Source organism: Chiloscyllium punctatum, chromosome 1 (assembly GCF_047496795.1).
Source record: "Chiloscyllium punctatum isolate Juve2018m chromosome 1, sChiPun1.3, whole genome shotgun sequence".
NCBI lineage: Eukaryota > Metazoa > Chordata > Chondrichthyes > Orectolobiformes > Hemiscylliidae > Chiloscyllium > Chiloscyllium punctatum.
The window spans coordinates 23,781,560-23,807,125 of record NC_092739.1 but is presented as its reverse complement, the minus strand read 5'-3'; the positions used below and the strand labels follow the sequence as shown (position 1 = coordinate 23,807,125).

The following is a 25,566-nucleotide window of genomic DNA, read 5'->3' as shown; positions in this document are numbered from 1 at the left end:
TCAATGACACTGCATTGCACTGCCTTGTAAAACAAGGACAAATAAGTCCAAAAGTAAAAAGCACTGAAAGATTACGAAGTTATTCCTCAGTGACAAGAATTGCTTTCGAAGAGTGTGGAGCTGGAAAAGCACAGCCGGTCAGGCAGCATCCGAGGAGCAGGAGAATTGACGTTTTGAGCTTAAGCTCTTCGTTGGGAATGAGGAGGTGGCCCAAGGGGGCTGAGAGATACATGGGAGGGGTGTGGGACTGGGGGAGGGTTGCTGGGAATGCAACACGTAGCTGAAGTCGGTGATGATGGTGCTCGATCGGAGTGGACGGTGGATTAGGTAGGTGGGAAGGAAGATGGGCAGGTAGGTCAGGTCAAGAGGGTGGTGCCAAGTTGAAAGGTTGGATCTGGGATAAGGTAGGGTGAGGGGAACTGAGGAAACTGGTGAAATCCACATTGCTCCCATGTGGTTGGAGGATTCCAAGGTGGAAGATGGTGTTCTTCCTCCAGGTGTCAGGTGGTAAGGGTTTGATGATGGAGTCAGCCCTGGGCCTACATGTCCTTGGTTGAGTGGGAGGGGGTGTTAAAATGTTTGGCTATGGGGCTGTGGGTTGTTTTGTGCATGTCCCGGGGGTGTAGAATTGCTGACAGTAAATTTTCTTTGCTCCCATGTTTTGTGCATGTCTTCCCCATGACAGGGTGGTAGGCATCTCTTCCATTGTACTCACATTTGAAATACTTAGGGGAGGTGTTGACATAGTGGTAATATAACTGGATAGTAAGTCAGAAAGCCAGTTTAATATTCTGCAGACATGAGTTTGAATCCTATCCTAGCAAATGGTGAGAAGTGAATCGAGTAAAGATTTTGAACTAAAATGCTTGTCTAAAATTTGAAGCAGTCAAGGGATAAAAGGCAGGGAGATAAATAAAGACATTAATTGTTGCTAGAGGAAAATGTATTAGGGAAACTAATGGGGCTGAAGACTGATAAGTGGCCTGGACCAGATGGGATACATGCTAGGATATTAAAGGAAATAGTTACAGAAATAGAGGATGCACTGTTAGTGATCATATAAGAATCCCGAGATTCTGAAAAAAGTCACAGAGAATTGGAAATCTGACAGGGTAACACTTATTCAAAAAGGAGGAACACAAGATACAACTAACCATAGGATAGTTTGTTTAGCATTTGTCAGTGGAAAAATGTTAAAATCTATTACAAAGGATGCAATCGCAGACCATTCAGAAATAGATATCTAAACAAGTGGAGTCATCATTGATGCATGAAGGGAAACCATACCTGCCAAATGTTTGATAAAGGATAGCATTACAGCTGTACTGAGGGAGGATATTTCCGGAAGTACGTCCAGGGAAGTTATTTTGGTTGAGCTGAGAAATAAGGAAGGGATGATCACCTTATTGGGATTGTATTAAAGACCCCTCCATAGCTTTGTGGATGGTATGCTTCGGTTCAGCAGGCTGCTGGCTGACTCTGACATTCTGCCATTGGAGTGCACAAAAATGTACAGGTCAGTACCTTCATGAAAAGTACAGTATTATCCAGACAAGACTGCCTGAACAAGAGGGTCCACTGATCTGAGAGTTTCTGGCAAGTAATCAGTGCATCATGTGAAAGATTGATTGCCTCACTCTTATGTACAGGCCATCACAGAATGGGTCTTGTTGTGGCAAGCTAATTGAAAAACACACCTCCAAAAGGTACATGCTTCCATTGGTATAGTGTGCAATGTCAGTATTTTCATAACTGGAGTACGATTGGGTGGGTTTAATGGAAGTTTCTTAATTCCATGTTTCTGTATGGAGACTAGTATGGAGCTAGGTGCTTATGCAGGTGCACATGAGAGTACAGACCCTTCAGGGAACAAAAAACAAGTTAGACCATCTCTATGGTTCTTATGAGGTTGTTTTGCTTCAGAAGCAAATAGCACAACGAGAGATGAACATTCATCCTTACATTCTAAGCTGCAGGTAACACTTTTAAGCAGCCTTGATATCCACCAACATTGATGATAAATAAAAAGTGTGCCAGAGATTGTACTTTCAACAGACTCTCTCCAGAATGATTCCACCTCGAGTACTGGGGTAGCTTTTGATTTATTTGAATCATTATTATCACATTTACCTAGGTACAGTGAAAAGTTTTGTTCTGCAAACCAGGCAGATCATACCATACAGGCTAATAGAACAGAACAAAGAATACAGTGTTACAGCTGCAGCTGTGCTGTTAAACCCACCTGCAAGTCAGTTAAGACCTCAGGGACTAGAAAATAGCATTATCCTGCACACACGAGATTGAGGTGGGAGCACAACTTGGAATTAAACCCTGACACCTGATTCCTGTGTTGTGCAGGAACACCAATGTTTAAGGTTGTTTGGCTCAGTATCACATCTGAAATTGTCTTTCCCAATGAGGAATTCTTCCAATAGAAATTACACACACAGATATAGATACAAATGTTTAGAGGAATGTCAAACCGTATTCCAGTATTCTGGGATGAGCTGGAGAATGGAATCCTGCCCATGCCAAAATGTTTGGAACTGATATTCCTGATTTTCCAAGTAGTTGCACAGCGCTATTCATCTATTTCATGTGCATACTGGGCTGGGCTGGACTGTATGAGTGGTTTGGAATATCTGAAATTACGCACGAGTGTTGATTTAAAAAAAAAATGAATATCCAGCCATTGCCTAATCTGCCTCCTAATTTTGCATGTACAGAATACATTTCCTGTGCCCACTACCAGCCTGTGATTGCTTTAAGCTAAAAATGTGCTGTTCAGTATGATGCCCTGAAGATGTCCGTATTCATCTGGGAACAAGATGGGGGAGCAATTTCTATTTATAATATTAAGTAACAAGCTGCAATAACAGTCTGTTTGTCTCACGGAGCTTCTGCAGTCATATGATCCATAACTGTCATTCTTAAACTATCTGGAGGAATATCCAATAACAGCTTTTCACTTCTCAGCTGCAGCAAAGCCCCTGCTGTCATTTGGTGGGCATTGGAATAGGGGGTCAGATGTCTGGATGGATTGTAGACTCATTAATGGATCTGTACACGTATGGAGCTGACTGTGACTGAATTGAAGTCAACTGCTGCAATGCCTGAAGAAACTGGTAGATTACTGTTCAGTAAATATGCTTTCTACATTGATACTGCAGTGTTTTTTGTGAGAAAGAAAGAGCTTGCTTTACTGAATAACCTGGTATGTGTATCTGTGTCTAATTTGCATTTGTTTTATCCTATTTGTTTGATTAATACAACAAAAGCTGTTATAATGATTTGTAATTCTGGTAATTAACATTTTGGAAAAGGGCTGAACATATCTGATTCTCGTGTTATATGTTAGATGAATCATTGATTAAAATTTGCTGTGAGAATGTAACACCTGGTTCAGATGTAACGTTACAAATCACAAATTATGACCTTGAAAGATAACCTGCTTCGGTCCTCGATAAGATATGGTCAAGTTCTGTGAGAGTTTTAATCTTTGGTAAAGGCAATACACACCCTGTGGATGCTGGAAATCTGAAACTGTATTGGGGAACTCCACAGTCTGGTAGCATCTGTGAAGAGTGAAACACTTAATGTTTTGCACCTCATATAATTATTCTTCAGATTTCTGAAGAACAGTCATACCAGACTCAACATATTTCTCTTTCCACATATGCTGCCCTACTTGTGGAGTTTCTCCAGCATTCTACATTGGTTTTGTATTTTAAGGTTTTTTTTTCCTGGCATTAGGTATCATGTGGGTGGGAGAGCTGAAGAGCAAATGGCTAGAAAAATAGTGAGTGGTAGGTGAGTGTGACTGAGTATTCATTGGATACACATTGATATCAGGAGCATCATGCCAGTGGAAAGAGTTGGTGCCAGATACCAACCCCAGGTTCAAATTGATGTCAATGCACTGATCTCTTCTCCCAGTGCAAAGGTAAGTGTTGCAGCATGTTATAACACAAGCATTTTATATAGAATATTGCTTGACAGATTTAGGTTTTTAAGGAATATTGAAAATGGACTTAATTCAAATTTGTGGACTTGTCTGGAATGGCTTCTTTGAGAGGACTTTGAAAGTTCATTGTGAGCACTGGAAATTTTCTTAACACTGCTTTTTATAAATCACATGACTCATGATAACTGGTTTTCTGTAAATTCCTGCTTGAGCTGTTTTTGAACAGAGACTGGCTTGGAGAAGTTCTTGCTTTTTTTTCTATCTGGCTAAGTTGGTAGAAAGCTTGCTAAGCACACGCTGGGTTGGAGGAAAGTCTGCTGACATGTTGTCCAGCTAATGTCTCCCATTTCTGAAAGTAAAACTCTCTTGTTGAGTTAAGAGTGAAACCCATTCTTTCGTTTGAAAGAGTAATAACATGAACATCTTTTCGTTGTATTCCTTGAGCAAGCTGGGTCTGCACGATTTCAGAAATAACTGTGTGATAAGTGATGACCACATGTAGCAGATCATCAGAGCAACAGAGTCTGGAACATTGTATTTTATCCTTTTGCCTTCAAGAATAACCCATGGGCTATAGTTTTTGTTTCCAGAAAGCCAACCTCTCCAGAGATTTATGTTTTCAAAATTTTCCCAAAGTGTCTCTATATTTCCACGTGTAGTTTGGGGATATTTACAGGGATAAGCATTTATACTTTTATATCTGAGTCTGTTAACCAGCTTTGTGAAACATTATTTCGATAAGATACTTAATTAGTTATCCTGGCGACTGGCAGAAGTAAATTATTCCAATGTTATGACCTGTGAGTGGTGAGAATGGAGCACTAGCACAATCCTCCAGCCTCAGTCATATCAAAATGCAGATGTTTTATTTTGTTTTTATTGAGCAAGCAATTCCTTTATTTCTTCTTAAATATACTTGTACTGGAAGTAGTTCAGAAAAGGTTTGCTAGATGATCCTAGGATAAAAGGATTTTGAGGAAAGAGTAGCCAGCTGGGCTTGCATTCACTGAAGTTTACAAGAATGAGACACAATCTTAGTGAAGCATGTAAGATTCAGAAGGAGTTTGAATTGGAGAGGATTTTCCCCCTGCAGGGAATCCAGAATTATAAGTCTTAGTTCAAAAATAAACATGATTTGGAGATGCTGGTGTTGGACTGGGGTGTACAAAGTTAAAAATCACACAACACCAGGTTATAATCCAATAGGTTTAATTGGAAGCACACTAGCTTTCGGAGGGCCGCTCCTTCATTACAACCACCTGATAAAGGAGCAGCGCTCCGAAAGCTAGTGTGCTTCCAATTAAACCTGTTGGACTATAACCTGGTGTTGTGATTTTTAACTTCAAAAATAAAGGGTGCGTCCATTTTGACAGAGATGTGGAATTTCTTTTCTGAGGGTCATTAATCTTTGGGATTTGGTCTCTTTGAACAGTGGAGACTGCGTCATTGACTGTATTGAAGGCCAAGTTTGATTGTCAGGCAAAAAATGGAGTTGAGGCCACAATCAACTCAGTCATGAACTGTTTAAATAGAGGAGCAGGCTCAAGGGTCTGATTGACCCCTACTTCAACTCCTGCTTTATATTTTCTTCTGTTTATAAATGTACTTTTGAAAACTTTGTAAATTGCTGTTTGTTTTATTTGTTCAATCTGGTTTAATACTTCCCTAAAACATCAGGTTAGTCATTGTAACATAGACTGAGATGTTGAATGTTTTTTTTTAATGCAGTGCACTGATAAACACATTGTCTTGATCGCCTTTTCTTATGGTCATGCATTGACTTCACAGGAAAGAACAAGCCTACAGTATGAGAATTTTTGGCCACAGTCAATAATATTAGTCAATGTTAGTAAATAGTGCTGTGTTTTCAGTTGTAACATTCAAGATTTCAAAGTTTTTAAGGATTGAATCAATGATTATAAAGTTAATGTCTTTCTCACATAAAAATGCCATCACACATTTTTGGTTGAAAACAGACTTCTTATAGACATTTTGAATGGCCCATAACAGTAGAAAAAGTTTATTTTTTAAATGATTTTTACAGCTTGTGGCAGCAGTTAGTCAACACCACTTTCTCATGCTACTTTAGGTCAGTTTTGCATCTGGTCATATTTCAAATCACTCATTTATCGTCAATGGGCACAAAATTAATTCCAATCTGTTTGAGACAAAGTTCTAATTTATCTCCTAATTATGACAGTACTTAGAGTCTTACTTCATGGATTTCTCTTTGCATCTAGTACAATTATTCTTGATCCTCATCTACTTCAGTCTTTTTGTGTTATACTTCTTATTGGGCCAACACGATTGTGGCACATTGAGTTGACAATGAATAGCCATTGAACTTGGTGCTAATGTAAGTGGCAGGCATTAAAGGATGAATTGAGATATTAGAGCAAAAATCCTTTATTAATAATAGTAATTAATCATTTAAGTGTAATTCATGGGGAAAACATCTAGAAATTCAAGTTAGGGCAAAATATTGAGCTCGCTTTGGAAATTAATTCTTTACAATACAACAATACAAGTTTCAAAATAACAGTACTTAGGGAACAAATCCATTTCATCACACTGCTGGGTTCCTCGAGGACACAGGCTATGCATTAATACATTTTTCCAGGCCGAGATTTTGCATGTTTAGGTAGCATAGAAGTACATACTCGTTCTTCAGTAAATCATGTCTGATGCAAATGGAATATGATCCATGATGCGAGTTTGGTTTCCAGCGATCACCTGAACATGACTTTTCATCCATTAGAATCAGCAAGTGGAAACCAGGCGTCAAGTGTCTTTTCAGATTTCCATCTCACTGTAGTTCAATTTGCAGCTTAAATTTGTCCTAACCTGTCATTTAATAATAAGTAGAAATTATTCAGTGAGCGATTTCTTGCCTGGTAGTACTGTTTTAGATAAGATTTCGTGATGCTTAGGATGATTCAAGGCGAAATAGTTCTGAGTGTTCATTCATTGTCTCACACTGGGCACTAAAACCCCCTTTTTACCCTTGACTTTTTATTACTGACATGTATTTACTGGGATAACTTTCACATTTCTTGTCTGGGCAATAGTCTGAACTCAGTGGAACAAAAATCAGATGCCTTCTCCATTGGAAAGGTTACCCATGCCTCCTGGTAACTTGTGATGTAGGTGAAAATTACCTTAAATCTTATCAGTTTATTGTCTTGCTTTCTGAAATGAGCTCTCTATTTGGAGAAGAACCTGTTTTTACTGGAACTCATCTCATTGATAGCAGTTACTTAAATTCTGTCAGAGGTGTGAGGGGAAACTTGTGAATTCTGTGAAATCCTTAGGAAGACTCAGACTTTGCTGAAACTTAATAAACTGCTGTGAGTCACTTTTTGAGCTAGTGGAAGATAACCACTTGGACTCATACAATCATACAGCATGGAACAGACCCTTCAGTCCAACTAATCCATGACGACCAAGTTCCCCAAACTAAACTAGTCCCATTTACCTGCTTTTGGTCCATATCCTTCTAAATAAAGTTCTTATTCACATACCTATACAAATATCTTTCACACATCATAACTGTATATGCATCTACCACTTCCTCTGGCAGTTCATTCCATGTATGAACCATCCTCTGTGTGAAAAGTTTACCCCTCCCTTTTAAATCTGTCTGCTATCACCTTAAAATTATTTCCCTCATTTTGAACCCCTCCCCCTCCCCCCCCCCCCCCCCCCCAATTATGGGTTTGGCAAGTACTGTCAAAGAAATCGGGTGAGTTACTGCAGTGCATCTTATAGATGGTACACATTGTTGCCACTGTGACTCAGTGGTGGAGGGAGTGAACGTTCAAGTTATTAAGTGCGATACCAGTTAGGGAGTTCAAGGTTCTTGGGTGTTGTTGATGCTGCACTCCTCCAGACAAGTGGAGAATATTCTATGCCGGTCTTGTCTTGTGCCTTTTAGACGGTGAATAGGTGATTGGGAGACAGGATCAGTGTTACTTGTTGCAGAAGTCCCAGCATCTGACATGCTCTTGTAGTCACAGTATTTCTATGGCTGATCTGGTTCAATCTTGAGTTAATGGTAGCCTCCAGGATATTGTTAATGGGAGATTCAGTGATAACAATGCTGTTGAATGACAAGGGACAATGTTTTAGTTCTCTCTGTTGGAGGTGGTCATTAACCTGCAGAAGTGCTGTTATGAATTCCATCGCTAGCTATTTTCTCATTACTCACTATCTTTTGGCAGTATAAGGATGAACAAATGATCTGATTCTGGTTGGAGCATTCATCGGCAACTCTGACCTGGTCAGTACAAGTATGATGAGTAAAGTCCCTTTTAAATGAGTCCGACATCTGACTTCAAACACTGCTCTGAACATGCTGCGGTAGAGCTTGGTGAACATTATTGCAGCAAGATCACTACTTTGTATCTTCCGACACCGGTGCCTCTTTTCCTCCTGGAAGTAGGGCTGAAATTTCAGCCCATACCTGAAAGCAGTGGCTTGGGCTTCAGCTAAGTGTTCTCATCATACATTTATTGTTTTAACTCACCTTCTGTTGTTTACTCTTGCATCAGCAGTTCTCGTGCTGCTACTTGGGGAAAAAATAAAGCTACAGTATAGAGGTGACAACTCCACTCTCAAGCACCATTCCAGTTGCTCAGGCATGAAGCAATATTTCAGCACTTGTGCAAACACAATGCACTGAACTGTGCTGGCTTCCCAGCTAAAGATCTTATCACAGGAGCAGTGATAGATGTAAATGACAATAATGAACAAAAAGAAAATTCTTACAATTATTAGTAATATTACATTAAAAATTTAAAATGATATAAGTTGACTCTAATTCAGTATTATGGTTATGTATAAATTATAGAGACCTTAAAACATGGCCTCTGAAGCTGTCAGCTTAAGTTAGAGGTCCTAAATAAATTTATTGTGACATGTGCTCCCGAGTGCTGGATAGAGGATGTACCCATTTGCACAAATGCTGTTATTTTCAGTACTATTGAGAGATTTTTAATAAGAAAATACAAAATAAAAAATGTCAATATTATCAAAAATGCTGTTGAAGAAATTTGGTTTTTGCTACAAGCAAAATCCCACACTAAGAAGTAGTAAGTCACAGACTTGGGAGTGTATCATCTTACTGAAAATTAGCTTGATCAACTAACTGTTCTTTGAAGCCCTCTGTAAAGATGACTCGGTCCTTCACTGTTAACTGAGGAATTTGAATTTGGTTCCAGTCTCAACTGGAGGTGACACTAATATGCCGGTGGAAGCTAATTTCCAGTTTGCATTTGCCATATGGGAAAGAAAGATGTGCTAGTTAATCAAGGAAAGAGTTACCACAAATATGGCTGAAGTTTGTCAACTGGCAAAGTAAGTCAAGAAGACTGAAACATTAGGAAGATGGACTGAAAGGTTCTGAAAATCTGGAGAACAGTGTCAAAGTGGGTAATTAAGTTTGGCAGAATTACTAAAAGAATAAAAACATTCTCAAAGATAAAATACCTTTTGCAGGTAAAATTGTTCAGATAGCAAAAGGAAAATGTATGGTTGTTTTATACATTTTTGTTGCCTGATGAATCTAGTGTTAAGTGCTGCTAACATTGGATCATTTGAAGGAAGTGAGGGAAGAATGGTGCAATGAAGGAATGATTAACATGGTAAAACATAGTAGTGACTGGCTTCAAATGGAGTATGTTAAGAGATTTTCTATTTTCCAGTTAACAGGTGCAGATGTATGAGTGGAATCTTCATCCAATAACATGCAAAGTACAATATTTTGGTTGACATAAAATACACATTCATGTATGATAATTTTATTTCTATGATAAACTTGATTCTAATAACATGATAGTTAGCACAAATCCATAATTATTATCATGCAGGTTTTTGAGTTCTTAAGAGTGCACTGATGGTTGCCACACACGTTCCAGCCTGACTGTAAATATCTTGTTAGAAGCACTTTGAGTTTTCTGGGGACCATTATTATGGACTTTAAGTTTGAATTTTAACAATTGATTTTTGCTGCATTTCTTCCTGAAAGCAGGAGTGTATCTGCAATGTGTTCTTCTGATTTATCATGGCAAGGTTTTGATTGTATGATTTAAATTCTGTTTTTTTTTAAAAATTCCTTTGGATGTAAGTAAATGTGATTTATAAGCCATGATAGAGATGTGGCTGCAGGATGACAAGGATTGGATCAAGAATATTGAGTGGCATATGACATTCAAGGAAGCTTGGTAAAGGTGACATTTGTGTACTTGTTAGAGATGACCTTTGTTCAATAATCAAGATATAGAATATGTTTGCATGAGGATGAGAAATATTAGGGAAAAGAAGTCATCAATGGAACTGGCGTACAAGCCCCCAAACAGCAACATAATGTGGGACAAAATATGCAATCAGAAGTATTTTGTGTTTGTGATAATGATACTGCAAAAATCAAGGTGACTTTAATCTACGCATAAACTGGCAGCAGTAGCCTGGATGAGGAGTTCATTGAATGCTTTTGAGATAAAAGCACATTCTGGAACTGACTAGCGAAGAGGTTATATTAGACTTAATATTGTGCAATGAGATAGGTTTAATCAGTGACCTCAGCATAAAGGCACTTCCAGATTTCAGCAACTGCAATATAATGGAGTTATGGAGAGAGATAGGTGCGCACAACAAGGTAGATTTTACAATTGGGGGAAGGGAAATTACGATGCTGTAAGACAGGATTTGAGGAGCATACGTTGGGAGCATAGGCTGTTAGGGAAGGATGTGGTGGAAATGTGGGACTTTTTCAAGGAGCAGATACGACGTGTCCTTGATATGTATGTACCGATCAGGCAGGGAAGAAATGGTCGTGTGAGGGAGCCTTGGTTGACGAGGGAGGTTGAATGTCTAGTAAAGAGGAAGAAGGAGGCTTACATAAGGTTGAGGAAACAAGGTTCAGACAGAGCAGTGGAGGGATACAGGATAGCCAGAAGGGACCTGAAGAAAGGGATTAGGAGAGCTAAGAGAGGGCATGAAAAATCCCTGGCGGATAGGATCAAGGATAACCCCAAGGCATTCTATGCATATGTGAGAAACCTGAGAATGACGAGAACGAGGGTAGGTCCGATCAAGGACAGTGGTGGGAGACTGTGTATTGAGTCGGAAGAGATAGGAGAGGTCTTGAACAAGTACTTCTCTTCAGTATTTACGAACGAGAGGGACCGTATTGTTGAAGAGGAGAGTGTGAAACGGACTGATAAGCTAGAAGAGATACCTGTTAGGAAGGAAGATGTGTTGGACATTTTGAACAACTTGAGGATAGACAAGTCCCCCGGGCCTGACGGGATATATCCTAGGATTATGTGGGAAGCAAGAGAGGAAATTGCAGTACCGTTGGCAATGATCTTCTCGTCTTCACTGGCAACTGGGGTGGTACCAGGGGACTGGAGAGTAGCGAATGTTGTGCCCCTGTTCAAAAAAGGGAATAGGGATAACCTCGGGAATTACAGGCCAGTTAGTCTTACTTCTGTGGCAGGCAAAGTAATGGAAAGGGTACTGAGGGATAGGATTTACGAGTATCTGGAAAGACACTGCTTGATTAGGGCCAGCCAGCACGGATTTGTGAAGGGTAGGTCTTGCCTTACAAGTCTTATTGAATTCTTCGAGGAGGTGACCAAGCATGTGGATGAGGGTAGAGCAGTGGATGTAGTGTACATGGATTTTAGTAAGGCATTTGATAAGGTTCCCCATGGTAGGGTTATGCGGAAAGTCAGGAGGCATGGGATAGAGGGAAATTTGGCCAATTGGATAGAAAACTGGCTAACCGGTAGAAGTCAGAGAGTGGTGGTAGATGGTAAATATTCAGCATGGAGTCCAGTTACAAGTGGAGTTCCGCAGGGATCAGTTCTGGGTCCTCTGCTGTTTGTAATTTTTATTAATGACTTAGAGGAGGGAGTCGAAGGGTGGGTCAGTAAATTTGCAGATGATACAAAGATAGGTGGAGTTGTGGACAGTGAGGAGGGCTGTTGTCGGCTGCAGAGGGACTTAGATAGGATGCAGAGCTGGGCTGAGGAGTGGCAGATGGAGTTCAACCCTGCCAAGTGTGAGGTTGTCCATTTTGGAAGAACAAATCAGAATGCGGAATACAGGGTTAATGGTAGGGTTCTTGGTCAGGTGGAGGAACAGAGGGATCTTGGGGTCTATGTACATAGATCTTTGAAGGTTGCCACTCAGGTGGATAGAGTTTGTAAGAAGGCCTATGGAGTATTATCGTTCATTAGCAGAGGGATTGAATTCAAGAGTCGTGAGGTGATGTTGCAGCTGTACAGGACTTTGGTTAGGCCACATTTGGAGTACTGTGTGCAGTTCTGGTCGCCTCACTTTAGGAAAGATGTGGAAGCTTTGGAGAGGGTGCAGAGAAGATTTACCAGGATGTTGCCTGGAATGGAGAGTAGGTCGTACGAGGATAGGTTGAGAGTTCTCGGCCTTTTCTCGTTGGAACGGCGAATGATGAGGGGTGACTTGATCGAGGTTTATAAGATGATCAGAGGAATAGATAGAGTAGACAGTCAGAAACTTTTTCCCCGGGTACAACAGAGTGTTACAAGGGGACATAAATTTAAGGTGAAGGGTGGAAGGTATAGGGGAGATGTCAGGGGTGGGTTCTTTACCCAGAGAGTGGTGGGGGCATGGAATGCGCTGCCCGAGGTAGTGGTAGAGTCAGATTCATTGGCGACCTTTAAGCGGCATTTGGATAGGTACATGGATGGGTGCTTAATCTAGGATAGAAGTTCGGCACAACATCGTGGGCCGAAGGGCCTGTTCTGTGCTGTATTGTTCTATGTTCTATGTTCTATGTTCTATAATTGGACTTTTTTTGTCCAGCTTGAAAGGGAGAACATTAATTCTATTTCTCGCTCCAAAGATGCTACCAAACATACTAAGTTTCTCCAACACATCCTGTTATTATTAAAATAAGGATTTTCTGTTTCATTTGTGCAAGCTATCATCAGACCACATCTAAATTGCTATGTGCAGCTTTGATCTCCTTAAGGAAGGATATAAATGCATTGAAGTTGACTCAGAAGAGGTTTACCAGATTGATTTCTGGAATGAGTAGGTTATCTTTTGAGGGTAGGTTGGATAATCTGGCCCTGTTTCCACTGGGGTATATAGGAGAGAGGGATAACTTGATTGAAGTGTTTTAGATCCTGAATAGTCTGACAAGGTGGATGGGAAAATAATGGCACTGTTTTAAAATTAGGAGTCACCCCTTCAAGAAACATTTTTCCCAGAGGGTTATTGAGAGTTTAGAACTCTCTGACTCAGAATATGGTGGAGAAAGGTTCATTCAATATTTTTTAAAATGGAGGTGGATGGAGTCTTGTTAGGTAGGGGAACTGTAGGTCACTAGGGTAGATGGTGGAATGTGGAGTTTTAAACACAAACAGATTAACTATGATTTTATTGAATGGGAGAGCAGGCTTGAAAGGTTGAATTGCTCCTTTTTTTAATGTTCATATGAATGGTCACATGTATTTGTTGGAAAACTATCTCTAAGTTGTTAAACTGAAGTGAGGGTGTGGAGGCAGCTTTAATTCTATCAAAAGCAGATTATCTGCACTTGCCATACTGACACAGGTGCATCTATCAAAGGCCAATGAAATTAAAAAGAGAAACGTGGGAAATTCTTGATAGTTTGTGCAGCATCTATGGAGAGAGAGTGAAACCCATTTTAATACTTTACATAGATTACCTTTCATCTGATAACACCAAAATTGGAGGTGTCGTGGTCAGCAAAGAGGGTTACCTCAGATTACAAAGGTATCTTGATCAGATGGGCCAATGGACTGAGGAGTGGCAGATGATGTTTAATTTAGATAAATGCGAGGTATTGCATTTTGGGAAAGCAAATCTTAGCAGGACTTATACACTTAATGGTACAGATTCTGGATTAGTGGGGCTGGAAGAGCACACAGTTCAGGCAGCATCCAAGGAGCAGCGAAATTGACGTTTCGGGCAAAAGCCCTTCAGGAATAAAGGCAGTGAGCCTGAAGCATGGAGAGATAAGCTAGAGGAGGGTGGGGGTGGGGAGAGAGTAGCATAGAGTACAATGGGTGAGTGGGGGAGGAGATGAAGGTGATCGGTCAGGGAGGAGAGGGTGGAGTGGATAGGTAGAAAAGGAGATAGGCAGGTAGGACAAGTCCGGACAAGTCATGGGGACAGTGCTGAGCTGGAAGTTTGGAACTAGGGTGAGGTGGGGGGAAGGGGAAATGAGGAAATTGTTGAAGTCCACATTGATGCCCTGGGGTTGAAGTGTTCCGAGACGGAAGATGAGGCGTTCTTTCTCCAGGCGTCTGGTGGTGAGGGAGCGGCGGTGAAGGAGACCCAGGACCTCCATGTCCTCAGCAGAGTGGGAGGGGGAGTTGAAATGTTGGGCCATGGGGCGGTGTGGTTGATTGGTGCGGGTGTCCCGGAGATGTTCCCTAAAGCGCTCTGCTAGGAGGCGCCCAGTCTCCCCAATGTGGAGGAGACCACATCGGGAGCAACGGATACAATAAATGATATTAGTGGATGTGCAAGTAAAACTTTGGATGTGGAAGGCTCCTTTAGGGTCTTGGATAGAGGTGAGGGAGGAGGTGTGGGCGCAGGTTTTACAGTTCCTGCGGTGGCAGGGGAAAGTGCCAGGATTGGAGGGTGGGTTGTAGGAGGGCGTGGACCTGACCAGGTAGTCACGGAGGGAACGGTCTTTGCGGAAGGCGGAAAGGGGTGGGGAGCGAAATATATCCCTGGTGGTGGGGTCTGTTTGGAAGTGGCGGAAATGTCGGCGGATGATTTGGTTTATGCAAAGGTTGGTAGGGTGGAAGGTGAGCACCAGGGGTGTTCTGTCCTTGTTACGGTTGGAGGAGTGGGATCTGAGGGCGGAGGTGCGGGATGTGGACGAGATGCGTTGGAGGGCATCTTTAACCACGTGGGACTTATCACCTTCATCCCCTCCCCCACTCACCCATTGTACTCTATGCTCCTTTCTCCCCACCCCCACCTTATCTAGCTTATCTCTCCACGCTTCAGGCTCACTGCCTTTATTCCTGATGAAGGGCTTTTGGGCTTTTGCCCAAAACGTTGATTTCAAAGCTACTTGGATGCTGCCTGAACTGCTGTGCTCTTCCAGCACCACTTATCCAGAATCTGGTTTCCAGCATCTGCAGTCATTGTTTTTACCTACTTAATGGTACAGTCCTAGGGAGTATTGCTGAACAAAGAGGCCTTGGAGTACAGTTTCATATCTCTTTGAAAGTGCAGTCATAGGTAGATAGGATAGTGAAGGTGGTGTTTGGTATGCTCTCCTTTATTAGTCAGAGTATTGAGTACAGGAGTTGGGTGGTTATGTTGCAGCTGTGTAGGACATTGGTTAGGCCACTGTTGGAATATTGCATGCAATTCTGGTCGTCTTCCTATCAGAAGGATATTGTGAAACTTGAAAGGGTTCAGAAAAGATTTACAAGGATGTTGCCAGGGTTGGAGGATTTGAGCTAGAAGGAGAGGTTGAATAGGCTAGGGCTGTTTCCCCTGCAGCATCAGAGGCTGAGGAGAGACCTTATGCAAAATTATGAGGGACATGGATAGGATAAATAGACAAGGTCTTTTCCCTGGGCTGGGGGAGTCCAGAACTAGAGGGCATAGGTTTTGGGTGAGGGAGGAAAGATATAAAAGAGACCTAAGGGCCAACTTTTTTCACGAAGAGGGTGGTACATGAATGGAATGAGCTGCCAGAGGAAGTGGTGGAGGCTGATACTATTGCAACATTAAAGAGGCATTTGGATGGGTATATGAATAGGAAGGGTTTGAAGGGATATGGGCCAGGTGCTCGCAAGTGGGTCTATGTTAGGTTGGGATATCTGGGTTGGCATGAACGAGTAGGACCAAAGGGTCAGTTTCCATGCTGTACAGAAACAATTAATAATCCCCTCTCATCACTTAGACAATGGAAAAAGCCTCACCTCTAAAACCAGAGAACAAACGTTCCTCTTTCTGCCTTGTGCTAATCCACTTTAAAAGCTTTATCATTGCCAAATCCCACAATAAACATCCCGGGCATTACTGTTGACCAGAAACTGAACTGTGCCAGCCAAATAAATCCTGTGGCTGTTTGAGCAAGTCAGAAGCTGGAGCTCACTTCCTATTATTCCAAGTCCTGTCCACCATCTACAAAACAGAAGTCAAGGCTGTGTTGAAATACGTAACTTGATGAATGCAGCACTAACTACACCCTGGAAGCTCAATACCGTCCAGGACAAAGCATCCCGCTTGGTTGGTACCCTATTCACCCTGTGCATGCACTCTGTTTAGCACCGATGTACAGTGGCAGCAGGATATACCATGTCCAAGATACTTTGCAGTAACTTATCAAGCCTTCCTCAACAGCACCTTCCAAACACATGACCTTTACCACTTAGAAGGTCAAGGATAGTAGATTCATGATTACACCGCTATCAGCAACTTGCTGACCACACTAAATAATATCTTGACTTGGAACTATATCAACATTCCTTCACTTCCTTGGTCAAAATCCTGGAACTCCCTTTCTACTAGTGTGTCTACATTAAGGACTAAGGCAGTTTATAACTGTATTCTCAATGGCATTTAGGATGGCTAACAAATTCTGGCCTAGACAGCATCACCCACGTCTCCTGAAAGAATAAGAAAAATGCATACCTTTTGAAATAAACCAAAGCTGCAAAGACAGTTCTGTAAATCCAAGATTTCTCTCCACAAAAGTGCAGTACCTTACCTTTGAAATATTGGGCATGTATTAAACAACAGCGATGTCATTCTTGCCTTCATCTGTGTGATGTTGTACGTGGAAAGGAACATTTATCTGTATACTTTAGTTTATCTTGCAGAAATAATTGCAATGCTTGTGTTATGATTGTTGATACTGCATGCCACTGTCTGTCCTACAGTGAAGTAGTTTGTTAGACTATATCATTAAATTGGATGTACATGCTTGCGTGCTTTGAAGTTTGTAATAAATATGGAGTCAGCAATTGGGCCCATTACCCTCCCATTTAATAGCATTGTACCTATAAGTATCTATTGCCTGATTTGTTTTTCTTTGTTTTCAGTGTCACAGCACATGGCCATTCACAATCCCTTGGGAAAGCTGCCAGGTGCTGCGGTCCTTTGCCATAAATGTGGAAAACCATGTAAAGGAGAGGCCCTGAGGGTGCAGAACAAATTCTTCCACATCAATTGTTTCACTTGTAAAGGTAATTACCTTCTTTGAATCAATGTACTTTCATATTGGGTATGTTTTTAACTCCAGTTAATTAGATTATTTGAAAGTTTCTTTCTACCTGAACTAAATTAAAAATGTTACTTAATTCATGCTGACTTCTTGAAAGGATATCACAAGTAGCTGGCTTTGTTCACACCAGCAGATCTAGCTATACCACTAAAAGCATTATTGGATCCTGTCTTCCTGTGCTAAAACTACTCAATCCGGGATCATTGTGGAATGCAAAAACAACTTGGTCTTATCTCTACTGCCTACTTTCCTTTTAAATCCCTCACCACTCCCCCTTCCACCCATCTTTGAATAATATGTGCAAGGAGCTCATGGGCTTCTTTGTCACTTTGATTGAGAGCATCCAATCAGCAACATCTATCGCATCCCTCCCTCTTTTTCGGCAATTGTGTGACCAAACACGTCCTGAAGATTACCCTCTCTTTGTTATGAACATTCATTGTTCTTCAGTTTCTCTCCTATTAAATCTCATGCTCTCCCTGAGCTAACCTTGTCCAAGAGAACTTGCTCCCTCGACTTTGTTCTCACTGATCTGCTAATTACCTACTTTTCCCTTTTGGTGCCTATGTTAGTATTGTTAATAGTTCTGTCTTCAGATGATGTTTCTGTCAGTCTGTCTGAGTCTCTCTCTCTCTCTCTCTCTCTCTCCCCCGCTCTCTCTCTCCCCCGCTCTCTCTCTCTCTCTCTCTCTCTCTCTCTCTCTCTCTCTCCCCTGCTCTCTCTCCCCCGCTCTCTCTCTTCCCCCGTCCCCCTCTTCCCCCCACACCTTGCTATGTCTAAAAAAATACTTCGATTATCAAGTCTATTTTAAAAAACATGATCCCACTATTGTTTGCAGGTAATCACTCTTTGACCCAACCCAGTTTCCTCTCTAAGCTCTTGAACCTGCTCTCAGTTTCCAAATACATTTCCTGAAACTATATTTGAATCTCTCCAAACACATTTTCACTCCTGTTAGAGCACTGAAGCAACTCTTAGCAAAATGACACATGACATCCTTTTATATGGTTGGCCACACGATCCTCGTTCAATATCTGTCCACTGTTCCCTAGCTAGGTAGGATGTTATTATTTATCCAATGTAGTCAGGATATCACTTGCAATTACATTTCTTCAGTTAGTTTCTAATGTTCCTCAAGGATCCTTGACCCCTCACCTTTTCTCACCTATAAACTGCCCTTCGTTGGCATCATTCAAAACATAGTAGAATTCATCTCCATGTCACCACCACCCCATTTTATTTCTCCACTGTTGCTGAATTACCAGACAGTTTAACTGTGCAGAAATGTATCCCATTTTGATATTCAGAAATCTAATGCCATGTTTGAGTTGCTTTCACTTCTTTAGAAAATGTCTGAGAGTAAACCAAACTGTTGACAATCTTAGTGCCTTACTTGACTTTGAGATAAGCTACAGGTCACAGATCATCTCAGTCATGACAAATTTCCATGTGGCGTGACTTTGCCCTTGCTTCAGCTTATCTCCTGCTGAAAACTTCAATGATGCTTCTGTTACTTCTAGACTTGAATAATGTAATGGGGTTTAGATTAGAGTGGTGCTGGAAAAATACAGCACGTCAGGCAGCATCCAAGGAGCAGGAAAATCAACATTTCGGGCAAAAGCCCTTCATCAGGAATAGAGCTGGCAGGTCTCCCATATCCTGCCCTCTGTAAACTGTAATTATCCATTAATCTGTTGCCCATGTCCTAACTCTCAGAATTATCTTTCATCCCTATGCTTACTGATTTACTCTGCTCCCAATTAAGTAATGTCTTAAAATTCTCAGGCTTGCTTATAAATCCCTGCCTCCCTCTTCCTACCTCTGTAATCTCAACTAGCCTGCAACCCAATTTATGATCTCTGTATCTCTGATTTTAACCACTCCACCATTGGTGACTACACCTTCAGTCGCTTAGGCCTGAAGCTCTGGAATTTTCTGTGAACTTCCCTGCTTGAACATTTTGATTTTGTCAATTAATGAGCTGCTTTCCAACAAGAGAAACCAGCAAAACTGGTGAATGAGACATTCTGGTCCGATTCATCTTGTAAACCACAAAATGGAGCTCCAGTATGACCAGTACATCCATTTCCAAATATGACTGTATTCTTTATTGGTTTTTGCTGCTGGGTTAATACTTTTTGACCATGCTTTCGATAACCGTGGCCATTGGTTAGCTCAATTAATTGGATGGCTAGTTTGCAACTCAAAATGAGGCAAACAATGTGGGTTTAATGTGTGGTCACCATGGTGGACTGTTCTTCTCAACCTCTCCCCTCACCTGAGGACGTGAAGGAGCAAAAAAAAGAAATTCTGGAGTAACTCAGCAGGTTTGGCAGCATCCATGAAAAGGGAAGCGGTTAATGTTTCAGGTCGAATCTGACTTCCTTAGAACTGACTTATTTGAAGAAGAGCCATATCAGACTGAAACATGAACTGGTGCTCTCTTCTGAGATGCTGGCAGACTGGCTGAGTTCCTCCAGAATTTTGTTTTGTTTCAATGTTTTCAGTTTTGTTAAACAAAATAAAGGGATTTGATAGTGAGACAAGAGAAAGCAATCAATGGATAGATTCTCAACAAGAATTTTAAAGAAGGAAGAGAACGAAAAAGAAAAGTTAATTAGATGGAGCAGGTGGGGAAAGTGTGTTTGAAATATCCCCTTCAAGTGGTGAAGAGAGAGGGATGGGAAACTAGCAGTGCTGAAGAATCAAGGGAATGCAGGGCACAGACTGGGCTGAGTAAGATAGAAATTTCCCGAATGGCCCAAATAGATGCAATGCAGAGGTCGTGAATTTTTTTTTGCTGAGTGAGACCACTGGAAAGGGAACAGTTTGCAGGGTTTTAGATTAATTCATGTTTATTAAAAGCAAAGATCTGGTGAGGGATATTTGAAAAATCAGTTGACTAATTAAAGTTGTTAATTATATTTCTGTTACTTTTGAACAGCTGTGAGGAGGCAGCAAGGAGTTAGCTCGTAATTTGTCTGATATCATACAGAGGATATACAGCTGCAAATTGCTTCCAGTTGCACATTGATATCCTGCAAAAAGGACAGTACCTGTTGTTAACATGTGCCTCATTGTTCTTTTATCTGCACAATGTTTGTTTGAAATGAGAATTAATTGAGGCGTTACAGCTATTTATCTAACCATAAGTACCAGAAATATAAATTGAAGCACTAATGTTTTCTTGCTCAGTTATCAGATATATATTTTCCACTTTTCACTAGATTCACAAACAGGTTTCACTGTGAGCTCAAACTGAGGGTGGCATCTTGTGGAGGTGACGTAGGACTTGGCCATTGGCTGCAAGGTCAAGATTGTCACATTGCTGCTTTTTGGGAAGACCTACCATGTCAGATGCAACTCAGACATTTAACAGTGGATGGGTAAATGAATAGGAAGGGTTTAGAGGGATATGGCCAAATGCTGGTAAATAGGGCTAGGTCAGATTGGGCTGTCTGGTTGTCATAGATGAGTTGGACCGAAGAGTCTGTTTCTGTGCTGTAAGACTCTATGACTCTACAACACGTCAGTTGCGTGGGCCTTCCTGGAATGATAGACCCTGAGGACAGAATACCACCTGTACAAAATTGCAAGTCAATCAGAGGCTAGCTTAGGAGGTGGGAGCAGTTACTGGTACAATGTTCCACCTGACCCCTTGGATTGAGAAGGAATCGAATCATAGGTGATAGTGGGGAAAGAATCCGAATAGTGCACAGGAGGGTTACCAAAGTGGAGGATTGATGAGGTAGAAAGTGCTAGAAACACTGGGCTAGTCTGACGGCATCTATAGGAAGAGATAACATTCAAGTTTCATCAGAGTTCATCTCAGAAAATTGTGTAAGTAATATACAAATACCAAAATTTGTATAATCTGTATATTCTCAATAAATAAGACAAAAAGACACACCGCTTCATGGTAACCAAATATTTGTATAAATATTTAGGCATCATCTCAACTAGCTAGGGAAACCTTAGCAAGGTCCCAAAATAATTTCTCAGGATGGAATATCATGTAATTTCCCAATCAACATTATCTAAATTAATTACACATTATTATGCAGTGTTTACAACAATAACAAATGGTGGAGTCTGAGGAACCTTGTTGGGAGAGATGATTTTCAGTAGCCCTACTGAACAATTTATTTTTCACCATTTAATCAAACCAGGTTCCCTTTAACTTACTAAAATTTGGATGTTTTTAAAATCAACTGCTAATTCTGAATTTTCTTTTCCCCTTTTATATTCTGACACCGAATCTAATATAATTGTTCTATTTCCTAAGTGTTCCCCTACTTTTTTTGCAGATAAAAGCACATATTTGGTCTACTTCAGTTTACTCCATTACTAGGTTATGATCTGTAACTCTGCCTTCCTCCATGAATTTAATTGAAGTATTCTTTTTGATTTAGGATGACACGCGTGCATTCAGTTGTGTATTATAGTACATTACTAACCTTTTGTTATAGTTGAAATAAAACCATGATTAAAAAATTTTAATCAAAATAAAAACTGTTGGATAAGCTACCATCTGCAGAGAATAATTCATCTCAACCTTGAAATGTTAACTCTTTCTTTCTACAGATGCTACCTCACCTGAGTATTTACAGCAGTTTTTTAAAAATTTGTCTTGTTGTTAGTCTGTTGGAGCCCTTTGGTCAATATTTTCCAGCTTAGTAGAGGTGGGTTCTGATGAGTGTGGCTAGATAACTCCATTGACATTGACCTTGGTGATATGATGCCAGAAAATATTGCTGGACAAGTTAGATCCTGGACTGAAATCTGGCTTGATAGATCATTTTCTTTATTTAATGAGGTAATCTTTTATTAAAACACAAGCTTACAGTGATGCAGATCTGAATTTGACACTAAAACAGGTTTGTGATGTTAATGAAATGGGATAAATAGAATAAATTAGGCTATTTGCATATAACACAAATTGAATTTTGAAAAAGACAGCAAAAATATAGCTGCACCTATTCTAGCATCAACACTCTGCAGTACTCAAACTCCAGAGAGAATTCCTTTTTCTATTACACTTAAAGGCTTTAATTAACTGTTTCTTTCAATTTCCTGTCTTGAGCCTCTACTCAGACAATTGAGCTTAGAATTGCTCAACATCAAATAACTCTTTCAGATTCTAACTTGACACTCTGTTCTGGAACTTTCACACTAAAACACACTGGGGCAACCTATTTCCCTATCAGTTTTAAGCTAACTCCATTCACAAGACAAAACTATTCATGCATCAAGCTTCAACCAGGAATTCTGCTAACTGAAAACAAAAGCTTTCCAAACAATGGAACTTTCATTTTAAAAAATCAGTTCCTGATTCTTATAACTGAAAAGTAGTTAATGCGCTTCATTGATTTCTATGTCTACTTGTAAAATTCTCTCATGCAGGTTAAAACAATTCTTGGTTCCGGAAATGTTGGCAAGTTAATCATTAAACCTCCTCATGCACAAGACCAAACATTCAGTTCAAATGCACGTTGTAAAATTAATGATATTAATTTGTGTGTGTAACACACAAATTATATCACAATTTCCAAAGTCTTTTTACACTCTTCGGGCTTCTCCCATGGAAGGTTCGAATTCAGCAGAGCTTATTTTGCATCTGGCTGGAAAACAATTAAAAAGGCTATTCAGAGCCTTTTCCCCTGGATTCCTATTCCAATAACATGCAGGTTCCATGCAATGCTTGTATCTTGCCAGCTTGAAAAACAGTACAGCAGGAAGTCACTATTAAACAAATGAGATCTAAAATCAACAGTACAAAAAGTGAAATTGGCAAGGCTGTGGTCAACCTAACTGAAGCACTTTTGCTGACAGGAACAATTCTTTTAACCTAAACTTGCTGTTTTCACTGAGGATATTATACAACTTCTGTTAAGTACTTGGGATTCATTAGTGATCTCACCATCTGTGAGACTCGCCTGTAACATGAGAGCTTCATATCTTGAAGATGTTTGGATCTCTCAAGATGAGAAACCACATTCTGCAACGCAGCAGCCACTGTAATGGACAGCAAATCCAGCAGCTGCTGCGGTTACATCCTCCACAGTAGTATGAAGATGCACAAAACAGAAAATGTACATAATGTTACATTTCAATGGACTAAGTATGCTCAGCACAGGAGAAGTATTTCACCCCTCTGAATAACAGTGACTCCGAAGGTTCATACTTTTGGGCTAGGTAGGTAGTTTTCTTCAGCCTCTTGGACAAAAGACTCTGTCTGTTCTATGTAGTGGGATATGGGTATTGCCTCAAACCTCTACTCATGTATTATGACATAAAAGGTGACATTGGCATGGCAAGTCACTTATGTGAAGGACTTTATTGAAGTATCCCACTTTTCAGAAAAAAAATCAGCATGTATTATTATTTGCAATTTACTTCACGTAGTTTCCTTTATCAACTATCTATCACTCAAGGACAGAATTATTCTATATAATCTTCTCTAATTTAATGAGATGTTGCACAATAGTACAGTCTTGAAAGTGTTCACTTATTTTTGTTGGCTGTTCACTCTGTCTTCTAGTTTCTAGAGTGTTGTTGCTTCTATGGAAAGTGTTACTGTTGTAATTGTTGTTCTTGATGCTTTTCCTGTATTGTTGACCTCTGGGAACAGAGGCTAGGAATACTATAGCAAGTAAACTCACCTCGTGACTCCCCAAAGCCTGTCCACTGTCTACAAGGTAAAAATTAGGAATGTAATGGAATCTTCCTCACTTGCCTGGATGTGTGCAGCTCCAACAATACTCAAGAAGCTTGACACCAACCAGGATAAAGCAACTTGCTTGGTTGGCACTGCGTCCACGAGGATCCACTCCACCACTGATGCACAGTAGCTGCAGTGTGTACTACTACAAGATGCACTTAAGTTATTCCACCAAAGACCCTTAGACAGTACCTTCCAAACTCACTACCACTTCCATCTAGAAGGGTAGGGCAGCACATTCATAGGAACACTGCCACCTGCAATTTTCCTTCCAAGCCACTTACCATCCTGACTTGGAAATAAATCGCTGTGCCTTCATTGTTGCTGTGTCACAATACAGCATTGTGAGTTTGACTATAATATGACCATAAGGTATAGGAGCAGAATTAAGGCATCCAGCCCTTTGAGTCTGCTCTCATGGCTGCTATCTTTCTCAAACCCATTGTCTTGTCTTTTCCCTGTAACCCCCGATCCTCTTACAAATCAAGAATCTATCTCTTTCTCGAATACGCTAAATGACTTGCCCTCCATAGCTTTCTGGGGCAATTAGTTTTGACTATAGAAATTCCTTCTCATCTTAGTTTTAAAGGATTATCCCCATCATGTCCTTGAGTCCTAGTTTCTCCTACTGTGGAAATGTCTGCATGTCCACTCTGCCCAGGCTTCTTAGTGTTCTGTAAGTTTCAGTCAGATCCCCTCTCATCCTTCTAAACTCCATCAAATACAGCCCAAACCCCTGAACTACTACTCATATGAAAAGCCCTTCATCCTGGATCATTCTTGTGAACATCCTTGGGACCTCCTCCAATCCTTCCTTAGATACATGGCCCAAAACTACTCAGAATATTCCAAATGCAGTCTGACCCAAACCTTATACAATCTCAGCAGTACATCTCTGCTCTTAAATTCTGCCCTTTTGAAATGAATGCTAATAATGCATTTGGCTTACTAACTGCCAAGTGAACCTGCATGTTAATTTGAACAGAGTTCTGAACAAGAACTCCCAAGTCCCTTTGTGCTTCAGATTTCCAAAGCCTTTCACCTGCAGTAGTTCAAGAAGCAGCTCGCTACCATCTTCTCAAAGGCAAGTAGGGACAGGCAATAAATGCTGGCCAGCCAACATACCACATGTGAATAAAAGAGAAGTCTCTGCCATTCCAGTTTGCCCATCATGGTTGGCTGCACGGTTGCCACCATTCTGATTTTCAGAGCTGCTTCCTTGCAATTCTGAACTTGCTTCTCTGTTGCGGTCTTGGAGGAGGACACCTCTGTCTGCCCTCAGTACACCAGCATCACCTGCAAGGTTTAGTCTGTGAAATAGGAATGGCAGGAAGCCATTCCACCTATTGCATCCATTCTGAAGGTCTTTGCTTTTACCACTGAACTATACATTGCAAACACCATTGCTGTTGAGTCTAATGTGGCTCCCTTTAAATAGAAGCCCTTTGTTTTTCGGCTTGTCATCCTGCCTGCTCACTCAGGTTAGAGAGCCTGAAGTCAAGATGATAATTACATAGCTTTGGGAAAGAGCAGCCTCAAGGGATGTAAGTAAATTAGTTAATTCCTAATCCAAAAACTGACTGTGATGCAGACGTTCTGGCAGGAGCTAAT

The 25,566-nt window shown here is 40.7% G+C and overlaps 1 protein-coding gene across 1 annotated transcript in view; it reads left to right on the top strand.

Moving 5' to 3' along the window:
• Positions 1–25,566, top strand: part of ablim2 (actin binding LIM protein family, member 2) — a 407,210-nt gene that overhangs the window by 76,695 nt on the left and 304,949 nt on the right. Inside the window, exon 2 of the mRNA XM_072577791.1 lies at positions 17,053–17,196. Within this exon, the coding sequence (XP_072433892.1) occupies positions 17,053–17,196 (144 nt within the window). The remainder of the gene's footprint in view (positions 1–17,052; positions 17,197–25,566) is intronic.